General features: G+C 45.4%; 1 protein-coding gene across 1 annotated transcript in view; it reads left to right on the forward strand.

The window, feature by feature from the left end:
* The window catches only part of LOC148511558 (uromodulin-like), an 89835-nt gene that overhangs the window by 24756 nt on the left and 52839 nt on the right, over window positions 1-12240 (forward strand). Inside the window, exons 3-4 of the mRNA XM_088442103.1 lie at window positions 5620-5796; window positions 6172-6270. Of these exons, the coding sequence (XP_088298229.1) occupies window positions 5620-5796; window positions 6172-6270 (276 nt within the window). The remainder of the gene's footprint in view (window positions 1-5619; window positions 5797-6171; window positions 6271-12240) is intronic.

Genomic DNA, 12240 nt, shown 5'->3' on the forward strand with positions numbered 1-12240 from the left:
CTTAGTGGGGTAAGCCACTGGGCGATGATTTCCCTCAGTTTCTCTAAGAGGTTGTCGGCAGTGTGCCTCTTACTGAAACCGGTGATACACAGCATAGCCTGCCTTGGAACGAGCTGGCGTTTCTGAGCTGCTGCTACTAGCGACGCTGCTGTTGTTGCTGCGTAAGGCAATACATCTACCCAGTGGGCTGTCACAATCATATAGTCCTTAGTCTGCCCTGTTCTACTTGTCCACATGTCCATGGTTAAGCGGACATTGGGTACAACCGCATTTTTTAGGACAGTGAGGACACTTTTTCTGATGTCTCTGTACATTCTCGGTATCGCCTGTCTAGTGAAGTGGAATCTAGACGGGATTTTGTACCGGGGACACACTACCTCCATCAATTGTCTAAATCCCACTGCACTCATGGCGGATACTGGACGCACATCTAACACCAACATAGCAGTCAAGGCCTCAGTTATCCGCTTTGCTTCATGATGACTGCTGTCGTACTTCATCCTCCTTGCTAAGGACTGTTTGAGGGTCAATTGTTTAGTAAAAGAAGTAGTGGTGTTCCTACTTCCTCTCTGGGATGATGAACGACTCCCAGCATCAACAGCAGCAGCGGCAGCAGTATGCGTAACAATGCAGGATCCTCCGGAGGAATCACGGATAGGAGAGTCAGTCATGCCAGTGACATGGCCTACAGGACTACTTCTGATCCTGACTAAGGAGGAAATTGACGAGGAGGGAGTTGATGGTGTGGTTTGCAGGCGCTTGGATACAACAGGACAAAGGGATATTGGTGTCCCTGGACTGCTTATGGTCTTAGCCAAAGTTTCTGAACTTGACAGTAACTTTTTATGAATGCGCTGCAGGTGACGTATAAGGGAGATGTTTCTAGGTGGTTAATGTCCCTACCGCTATTTATTTCACCTTTACATATGGTATATATGGTAAGACAGTTGTTGTCCGGATTTGGATAGAAATATTGCCAGACCAAAGAGGTGGAATGTTTGGTCTTCTGCCCAGGCATGACCGTCATGGGCTTTTTCATCCCACGGACAACAACTGTCTCCCGCGGAGCCTGATTTAAACAAACCACATCACCATCAGAATCCTCCTCGTCAACTTCCTCCTCAGTGCCAGCTACACCAATATCCTCATCCTGTTGTACTTCAACAGTGACATCTTCAATTTCAATATCAGCAACTGGACTGTGGGTGCTCCTTTTGCAGAGGGCGTGCAAATGGTGAAAAGAGCCACCTCTTCCCGTCCAGTGATGGGAAGGTCAGACATCGCAACCGCCACTACACTTGGACTCTCCTTGGGGATATGTGATATCTTCTTAGAACGCACAGTTCTTTGCTGTGCTTTTGCCAGCTTAACTCATTTGATTTTTGTAGCGGGAGGAGGGCTTCCATCATCATGTGAAGCTGAAGCACTAGTCATGAACACAGGGAAAGACCTTAGCCGTTCCTTGCCACTCCGTGTCGTAAATGGCATAATGGCAACTTTACGTTTCTCCTCAGATGATTTAAATGTTTTTTTAGGTAATTTTCCTGAACTTTGTCATTTGGGATTTATATGCCCTCTACTATGACATTGGGCATCGACCTTGGCAGACAACGTTGATGGCATTTGATCGTCTATGTCATGACTAGCGGCAGCAGCTTCAGCGGGATGCAATCAGGAAGCCGGCTTCCCGACTGTCATATTATGGCGAGGGTGAAATGACGGCATCTAAATGTAGACGCTGCTCATTTCACCGATGCCGGGAGGCCGGTGCCTGACATCCCGATCGAAGGGATGCCGGGAGCCGCGAGCGGACAGCCGTGGGGGGAGGGTTAGGTTTAGGGCTCCTGGGGGTGACTTAGAGTTAGGCACCCCCCCCGGGAGGTTATGGTTAGGCTAGGGGGAGGGATGGTTAGGGTTAGGCATCCCCGGGGGGAGGTTAGGGTTAGGCATCCCTCTGGGGGACTTAGGTTTAGGCAGCAGGGAAGGGGGGGTTAGGTTTAGGCACTTAGAGGGGGGATTTGGGTTAGACACTTGGGGGTGAGATTAGGGTTAGGCACCCCTAAGGGAGGGTTAGGGGGTAGGTTAGGTAAGTTCATACTTACCTGGGGATGACCGGGATTTCCGCCACTGTCGGGCTGCCGCTGCCGAGATCTGTTCCTCTGTCATCCTGACGCTGCCGGAAATTGAACTGCCAGCCATGCAGTCGGCAGTATTACATACTGATTCCGCTTCATCACTAGGAGGAAGTGGTTCTTGATCTTTCCCTATTTTATTTTTATCGGACAAATTTTTGTTCTCCATTTATGTTATATTGATATATACGTGCGGCTAAGGCGCACACAAACACAGAAAAGAAGAATTTAAATTTTTTTTGGAATGCACTTTGGGGGTTACACCACCCTTTAACAGACGAGCAAGCCGGCCCTTTACTAATGACACAGGCACATGCTTGGCACTGCTACTTTGTTGATGCACATGCGGCTACAGTGCACACAATTCACAAACACAGAAAAAAATATTTTTACATTTTTTTTGGACTGCACTGTGGGGGTTACACCACCCTTTAACAGACGAGCCAGCCGGTCCTTGATTTATGACACAGGCACATGCTTGGCGCTGCTACTTTGTTGATGCACGTGCGGCTACTGCGCGTACACTGGCCCTGATTCAGATCTGGATGCTCTGAAAGAGCGCTTGCTCTGAATCAGGGCATTTTTTTTTTTTGTGCGGCCTCCTTGCCGCTCGCATAGGTGTGGGTGACCACCCACAGCTATAGCGAGCGGCCAGGTTGATGGTAGCGATGGTCAAGACCATCACGACCATCGGGCTTGCGGCGAGACCCTTGTGGTAGGGTCTCATGGCCGCAAACCCCAGAGAGCTTTCGGCTCTAACAGGCGTTCTCATGGGAATGCCTCCATTTGGGCAGCCAGCACCCCCCCCGGCCTACCCACCAAAGGGGGCGAGCTGTCACTCAACATCGACAGCTTGCCCCCTTTGTTGCGAGACCTGGAGCGACGGAGTGCCCGTCGCTATCCGGGTCTCGCGCATGCGCACGGTGGAGCTGGCTCCATCGTGCGCATGTGCTCTGGGCCACCATCGACCCAGTTGTGAGCGCTCAGCACTTGCGACCGGTTCTGAATCAGGCCCACAGTTCACAAACACAGAAAAAATGCGCGCACACAGTTCACAAACACAGAAAACAATATTTTAACATTTTTTTTGGACTGCACTTTGGGGGTTACACCACCCTTTAACAGACGAGCCAGCCGGCCCTTTACTCTTGACACATGCACACGTTTGGCGCTGCTACTTTGTTGATGCACGTGCGGCTACAGTGCACACAATTCACAAACACAGAAAAAAATATTTTTACATTTTTTTTGGAGTGCACTGTCAGTGTTACACCACCCTTTAACAGATGAGCCAGCCGGCCCTTTACTAATGACACAGGCACATGCTTGGCACTGCTACTTTGTTGATGCACATGCGGCTACAGTGCACACAATTCACAAACACAGAAAAAATTACTTTTCTATTTTATTTGTAGTGCACTTTGGGGGTTACAGCACCCTTTAACAGATGAGCCAGCCGGCCCTTGATTTATGACACAGTGGCACACTTGACGCTACTCTGTTGATGCACGTGCGTCTACAGCGCACACAATTCACAAACACAGAAAATTTTTTTTTTTTATTTTTTTTGGAGAGCACTTTGGGGGTTACACCACCCTTTAACAGATGAGCCAGCTGGCCCTTGATTTATGACACAGGCGCATGCTTGGTGCTACTTTGTTGATGCACATGCGGCTTCAGCACACACAATTCACGAACACAGAATTTTTTTTTTTTTTTGTGGTGCACTTTGGGGGTTACACCACCCTTTAACAGATGAGCCAGCCGGCCCTTCACTTATGACACAGGCGCACGCTTGGCGCTCTTACTTTGTTGATGCACGTGCGGCTACTGAGCACATAATTCACAAACACAGAAAAGAAGAATTTTTTATTTTTTTTGGAGTACACTTTGGTGGTTACACCACACTTTAACAGACGAGACAGCCGGCCCAACATTACAGCACCCCTTTAGGACTACAGCCTTTACGGGACACTGCACAACACAGCCCAGCCAGCCCCTACGGACTTCACTGTCCACAGCCGGAGTGAAATTTGGTGCCGACGCGGGGACCTTTTTTAGAATCCAAAACCTGCGAGATCTGATAGTTGGATGATGATGTTTTGCCTCGATTTCAGATCTGAGTCAGGCGGGAAAACTCAAGGTTGACTCGGATCCGACTGAGATCGGCGGGGCTCGGGGGAGTTCGGATTCCATAAATCCGAACCCGCTCATCCCTACCACATACACTTCTCAGTACTTCTTCCTGGGAAATTGTGATAAAAACTACAGCTCACTGATGTACTTTTTATTCTGCTACATGTGTGAGTATTGTGTTACCAGTGGTATTGTTCTCTTGTTCCAAGGGGATATAATGTATCACAAGATATGAACTTCGCTTTTTTTTTTCAGTAATAGCAGTTAAGCAGGTTACAGTCCGGGGAGACCCTTTTGTCATTAATACCCTTTTCAGATATAAAATCCTGGCTTCAACCCGGCTCAGACCCGGGACATCAAGCATGGGTTGACGCCGGGATACCCCTTTCACTCCAAGGGGGACGTCTCGGGTTATTCCCGGGTCGTCCCCCTCCACACCGGTCCCGGGTCTTGCAGCATTCAGTGGGAGCTTGGAGATGATCTCATCTCCAAGCGCTACTGTCCCCAGCCAATCAGTTTGTTTAAGGAGTGACCCAGGTCTTTTAGACACAGGTCGCACCTTTCACACTAGAGCCGGGCCATCTACCTGGGTTGCAAGTCCTGGGAAAAACCCTGCTAGCTAGCAGGGTCGAGAACCTGGGACTGTCAACCCGGGGTAGCACCTTTCAGACATACGCCAGACCAGGGTTGATGCGCGTTCGCGGAAAAACCCTGGTTTTTGGCATAAGTCTGAAAGGTGTATAAGACTATAGCCATTTTAAGCTGGACATGACGTTTCCAGTTGAGGATGCTGTATAGCTTTCTAGCTGACTCTTATACCTCAAGTGGGTGGTGGCTCCACAGTTATTAATACAAGCAAAGAATAATATCTCAACTCTTAATCTAGCTGCACAAGTTGTTTATGCACAATAGCAGCTTTCTGCACATATTAACAAAAACGCTACTCTTTGCACATATCAGCAACTTTCTTGCCAATAAGCACTTTCTACACATGTCAGTGGGTGTTCAGAAATGGCTTGTTAATTACTTATTAGCATAGCCAGCAAGTTAACAGATGCAATGTTCTGTAATTCCTGCAGTATCTTCTTTTCAAGGCCTTCCCAGCAAACCTAAGACATGTGACAATAACTCTATTAAACCTACGCTTGAAAGTATGCAAACCTGGTTACTAAACAAATAATATTTATTGTAGTATTTACCACATCTGGAACAATAGCAAAGTAAAATATTCCCCACTGATTTCTATTCTGTATCTTCTGCTTTATAAGGTCTTGCTCCTATGTTGTTAATACTATAGTATTCAGTCCCAAATTAATGAAAATGACACATGAATGTTTGTATTATTCTACAGGTGGCTCTGACCCAGTTTCATGCACAAGTTGTGGAGGGGGATGCGATTTAAATGGATGTCTTTGTGCTGATGGTACTACATCATGTGTTCCTGATAATAGTGATCAATGCCCAACACAGTCCAATGACTGCTGCATTACTGACTGGTATTGGGATTCAGTCTTGAATTGTTGCTCAGGTGAGATATATTACTACAATGGCTGTTAAGGTGGCCATACATCAGACACCGGATTTTGCGATCCGGCGATGCGATGGGAAGTGCCGGCGTTTCCGGGTGGAAACGCCGACCTCCCAACATCGATGTTCTGCGATCCGTCGCCGGATCGCAGACATTTTCCATGTTAAATGTTGGCGTCAAATCGGGAAAATCCAACATGTTGGATTTCTACGATCCCGCGATGCCGGGTTGCAGCATTGCGGGATCGCGGCAATCCATCGCAAATGGATGGGGCCCATTACACATCTACAACTACATTATACAGTATCAGAGATCTGAAGCTATTGACTCACCTGCTGATTTATTTTGTCTTCTAACCATGGTTGTCTTTTATAGATGTGAAACAATGCGGTCCACCTTGTAAGAGTGATGAATCCTGTGATATAACTGGAACACCAACCTGTGTTTGCAATGGAGACTTTTACAATGGGATAAGTAGGTTTTATCTATGTATTTATACATATCAAAAGATTAGTAATTAAAGACAATATTGTCAATGATCCATATATATGTTCTTTGATAAATAAATGTTATTTTTAACATTATTTACATTTCGTAAATTTAAACAGTACAATAGCAGCACCTTAAATAATATACCAACTTCCTAGACACAGTGTACTGTAGGTAGCAATCACTAGCAAATGTACATCAAAGTTCAGTCAGTGGCATTTTCTATGAGTTTGGGAACATACACAAAGAAAGTAGTTAGTGAATGGTGGTGAATTTACTATCCTACACTCACAGAGGGCAAGATGTATTAATGATTGCATTTATAATGCAAACATTAACATTCATTATCATCTACTTACCATTTTAAACTCTGACTTACAGGGGTATTCAATATGGGAGCGAAAACATTGTTTTTGCGTTAATATCGGAGGTATGACGTCATTATCGCAGGTTTTACTTTTACACCGTAGCCTGCACCCCTGGGAATGACATTTAAAAAAGAACTGTGTCAAAAAAAGTAAAAAAAAAAAAATAGGGACACCCCAAAAAATTAATAAAAAAATTGGGGTGGAAAAAAAAAATTGGGAAAAAATTGTATAACAATAGGGAAATAGGTTCAGGGCTATTCTGCATGTATGCGGCAGGTGTTTTGTAGAATAGAATTATAGCGGCAGGTGCACAAATGCAGAATTTTTTACATTTTACTTTAGTGACGGAAAAATATTCTAGTACCCATTTTCATGTACCCCAAATTTGATGGGACCAATTCAAAAAACGAAAAAAATAACCTAAGTGCTCTTCTGCAACACTTCTTCAATGTCGGGAAAAAAACACCTGCTGCGGCTATTTAAATCCCCGACTTTCAAATAAAGGCTAAAACGGGGGTACCCATAGTTATCCCCCATGTTTTTACAACTTTAGGGGGGTCTTACAATTTTTTTAAGGAAAAATTCATAACTTTACGCAAATCCAACTTCGGAGTTTCCCGTTTTTGTTAATTTTAAATTGAATACGGGGATAAGCGGGAGCGCGCCCGATACTTTAACGCAGGTAAAAACTCCGATATGAAACGTTAACTTCGACAGTGAAGTTAACATTTCATATTGAATACCCCTATATATCTCTTATGTCTGCTGCAGACACTCATTTTCAGATTATACATCTCATCCAGAGTCCTTCATTACAGTATAGGGAATATTGTGCACATGATAGATACTTTAACACGTGGCAGGGGCTGGGTGACAGAATTCACATTATAATATACATTTTATCATTGTTTCTTCAATTTGTTAAAACTATAACTTGGAGGAAGTGCCTTGTTTCTGCTAGCTGGCAGATTGCTTTCATTTATAATATGTACCTATAGTGTGGTAGAAAAACTGAGAACCTTATCATCTTTATTAAACAGTAGATATAAAAAAAAATTAGGGACAGTTAGGGTTTCATGGATACTTCTAGCATCTTGATTTATAAGGTTAAATTTACTAAGGGTCGATTTGGCATTTTGAGTGATTTCTGATTTGGCATGCGATTTGCATGCGATTTTGCATTTGGGCATTTACTAAAGGCCAAATCGACTTTAAAATCGAATTTCAAATCGAATTTTAGTCAAATTTACCTCAAATCGAACAACGGGAAAACATTGGTACTTTTACATAGATCAACACACAAATGCCTTATTTACTATCATTCGATTTGAAATCGAACACAAAATCGAACTTCAAATCCCCAAATGAATAGACATGCTTCATGCTTTCGATTTGAGCATGAGCAGGTTGAATTAACAGATACATGCAGACATCAGTGAGATGCCTGCATGTATCTTACTGTAAAAAGCAAACAAATAGTTGAATGTTAAAAAAAATGACGAGAGGTACCCCCCAAACCACAACCAGCCCCGGACTTTTGAAAGCCAGTCCTGGTTGTTTAAGTACAGGGAAAAAATTGCATAGGGTTCCACTGTACTTAATACAACCAGCACTGGGCTCTGGGAACCATTACTGGTTCTGGCCTTACAGGGCAAAAATTGTGTAGGGTTCCACTGTAAGTTCCAGAACCAGTCCTGACCCTATCACTGGGCCCCCCAGCCGCAGCATCAATCCTGACCGCTAGTCAGCCCAGGTTAGGGATCCCTGGGGAGTTGGGGGACCCCTTCCAAATAAAAGGGTCCCCCTCTCCAGGGCAATCCTAGCCTAGGCTTATAGCCCGGGGCTATCCCCACCACCCCTGGGTGTTGGGTGGCAGCTTGATAGTGTACATATAGTGTAAAAATAGAAGAATAAAAACATTGGACCTCATTCAGAGGCGATTGCAAGAAGCGATCGCTCTCTCTGAATGAGGGCGGCCGCTTCTGGTTTTTTGGTGCGGCCTCCTGGTCGCAAGCTAAGCTGTGGGTTACCACATACAGCTTAGCTAGCGACCAGGATGATGGTCGTGATGGTGAGCATCATCTCGACCATCGGGGCTTGCGACCAGACCCTAAGGTTGGGTCTAGGCACATGCAAGCCCAAGGGAGCTTCCTGCTCTGATCGAGCAGGAAGCTCCTCACTGACATCACTGATGATGTCAGTGCGGCCGCCCACAAAACGGTAGGCGTTCCTAAAGGAACGCCTCCATTTTGGAAACCACCCCCCCGGCCCACCTACAAAGAGGGGCGAGCTGTTGATCAACATCGACAGCCGCCCCTTTTGTAGCGAGCTCCGAAGCGACAGAGTTTCTCTGTTGCTCCGGGGCTTGTGCTCACAACCCATCGACCCGGTTGTGAGCACATTGGTGCTTGCGACCAGGTCTGAATGACCCCGATTGTCTTTACAGTAGAACTGCAGGTCCCAGCAAGCCTCCACCCCATGCTGGTACTTAGAGGACCACAACTACCAGCATGCGGGGCATTAAGGGCCCACTGGTACCTGTTGTTCACCTGTAATGAATTGTTGAATTAAACACACACACACTGTACACAGTATAAGTTTAATACATACATACATATACATTCACACATACTCACCTACATCACTTGGAGTAGTCTCCTTGTCCCTGTAGGCATCCATGGTCTTTTCAAAATAAAAAAAACAAAAACGCGAACCACGCACTAAGTAATAACCATCCTTAACATGAGCGCACGAATGAAGGGCTCATACACGACTTCCTCCTTTGAAGGTCCGCGTCTGAGCATTCATTGGCTGAGAGAGTTCAACCCCCGCCCCTCAGCCAATGAATGGCTCCCTCCATTTAACTCAATGATGGGAAGTGCAGTATAAACTTTAGTTACCCTGCGACTCACCATTTAGTTCAATGGAGGGAGCCATTCATTGTCTGAGAGAGGTGGGGGCTTACCTCTCTCAGCCAAAGAACGCTCAGACACGGATCTTCAAAGGAGGAAGCCGCATCTGAGCGCTTCAGTTTGGAAGTAATAATTACTGCTTAGTGTGTGGTTTGCGTTTTTTGTTTTGTTATTTTAAGAAGACCATGGAGGCCTACTTTGGACCGAACCACACATAGGAGAAGGTGAGTATTATTTTTATCCACAGGTACCCTATGGAATTTCTACTGCAGAAGGGGACCGATGCTACAGGGATATATAGGTGAGTATGTGTACATGTGTGAGTGCATGTATGTTTGATAAAATTATACTGTGTATGGTGTGTGTGTCCTTTTTTAATATTGCTTTTGCAGTGGAACTACATGTACCAGTGGGCCATTAATGCCCCGTCTACTGGTACTTGTGGTTCTCCAAGTACCAGCATGTGGGGAGGCTTGCGGGGACCTGCAGTTCTACAGCAAAAGACAATATGTTATACTTTTTCAAATGCACTACACTTACACTATCAACCTGCCACCCACCACCCAGGGGTGGCGGGGATAGCCCCGGGCTATCAGCCTAGGCTAGGGGTGCCCTGGAGAGCGGGAACCCTTTATTGATATTGATATGATAGATATGGCCCATAGTTTTTAGCTGACAACAAAATTATGAGGGTATATTTAGTAAGCGGTGGTCTTTCCTAAATTTTGGCCCTGAACCCATATAAACCAATATTATGCATATAAAAACACATATTGGCCCTCATTCAGAGCCGCTCGTTAGCGGCAGTACGCTCGTTCCGAGCGATGTTTGCACATCTGCGCATGCGTACGGTTTTTAGTACGCATGCGCGAACCAGTCAGTGCGGCCGAAAATCGTTGGTACGCAATATAGCGAGTGCCTGCTATTTTGATTGACAGAATGAGGCGTATGTGGGTGGTAACAGGGGAAGGTGCTTGAAAATGGGGAGTGGAGATCCGAACGCAGGCGTGCTTAAAGGTCAAAACGGGCGTTTTATGGGTGTGCATATTTAAAACAGCAGCGTCAGTGACCACGTCACTGGGTTATTTTATAGCCAGAACTGCTCGCAAATTTGTGGTAGCAAACACCAACCACAAGAATAGCGAGCAGTTCATACGCTGGTCGATGTACTCGATTAATCTAATAAATAGCGGACATGACGTAGGATGCGAGCGGCCAGGGGGCGTTTTTAACAAATAAACGAGCGTATGTTTTGCTCGCTCGTTCAGACTTAGAGGTGTGAACAGACTGCAATGTGCGTACGGATCATTTGAATAGCCACCCCTTGTTTTTAAACGAGCGACCACAAATAGCGAACGGCTCTGAATGAGGGCCATTGTGGCCCCCAAGCCTATACAATATAAGTAATCCCCCCATATATAATACTTCTTGTTGCTCCACACTTAAAAAAATAGTATCCATAATAATAATTAATTTTTTCTAAAATCTCCTTTGTTCATGGCATGATACACTTCCACAAACATGTGTTGTGAACATCATTCTTTGATAGATCCCTGTTCTTTTAAAAAGACAGGTTGACCACTCACATCTGATTCTCATCCCATAGATTAAAAACAACTTATGGGGCCCATCCATCAGTGATGGATTGCCGCGATCCCGTGATGCGACAACCCGGCATCGCGGGATCGCAGAAATCCAACATGTTGGATTTTCGCGATTTGATGATCGCGATCAAAAAATGATCGCGATCATCAAATCGCCGACATTTAAAATGGAAAATGTCTGCGATCCGGTGAAGGGATCGCAGAACATCGATGGTGGGAGGTCGGCATTTCCACCGGAAACGCCGGCACTTCCCATCGCATCACCGGATCGCAAAATCTGGTCTCTGATGTATGGCCACCTTAACTCTAATTTCACCTTCAAAATATCTGCTAAGCCTAAAGGTTCACATACTTTTGACACTCACAGATATGTGATATTGGATAATTTTCCTCAAAAAAAAAAATGAGCATGTCTAATTTTTTATCTCATTTGTTTGATTTAGTTCTCTTTATCTTCTTTTAGTAATCTGAGGTAGTTTTAGGCCAAATTTCAGCAGAAATAAAGAAAATTCTGAAGGGTTTACAAACTTTCAAGCACCAATGTATCTTATTCCCATATATTATTACTTCAGACTTAAGGTGCGTACACACTGGGCGATAAAGTGGACGACTGAACGATAACGATATCGTTATCGTTCAGTCGTCCACTTTATCGTCCATTTTTAAGCCCAAAAAGATGAACGATAACGACGACGCGCGTTCCCACAGGTCGTTCGTCATCATCGTTCATCGGGCTGACATGCTGGCCAAACTGCGATGTCGTCAGGTTGCTGCATGTCAGGGAATGGGGGAGAGAGCCCGGCACTGAACAATATCGTTAATGATATCGTTCAGCGGCTGTGCTCAATGTCATGAACGACATTGAGCACACCCTGCCGGGGACAACACTACACGATATCGCTCAGGGAGCATATCGTCTAGTGTGTATGCACTAGACGAGATGGAGTTGCAACAGGGGTGTATTTACAATGGGTGCAGGGTGTGCAGTGCACACGCACACCCTGCACCCATATGTTTTAATTACTCACCCCTCCGAAGTCCCACGCCGGGCTGTCTCGCCAGAGAAAACAC

The sequence above is a fragment of the Taudactylus pleione genome, unplaced genomic scaffold (genome assembly GCF_031769625.1).
Source record: "Taudactylus pleione unplaced genomic scaffold, aTauple2 ptg000305l, whole genome shotgun sequence".
Lineage (NCBI taxonomy): Eukaryota > Metazoa > Chordata > Amphibia > Anura > Myobatrachidae > Taudactylus > Taudactylus pleione.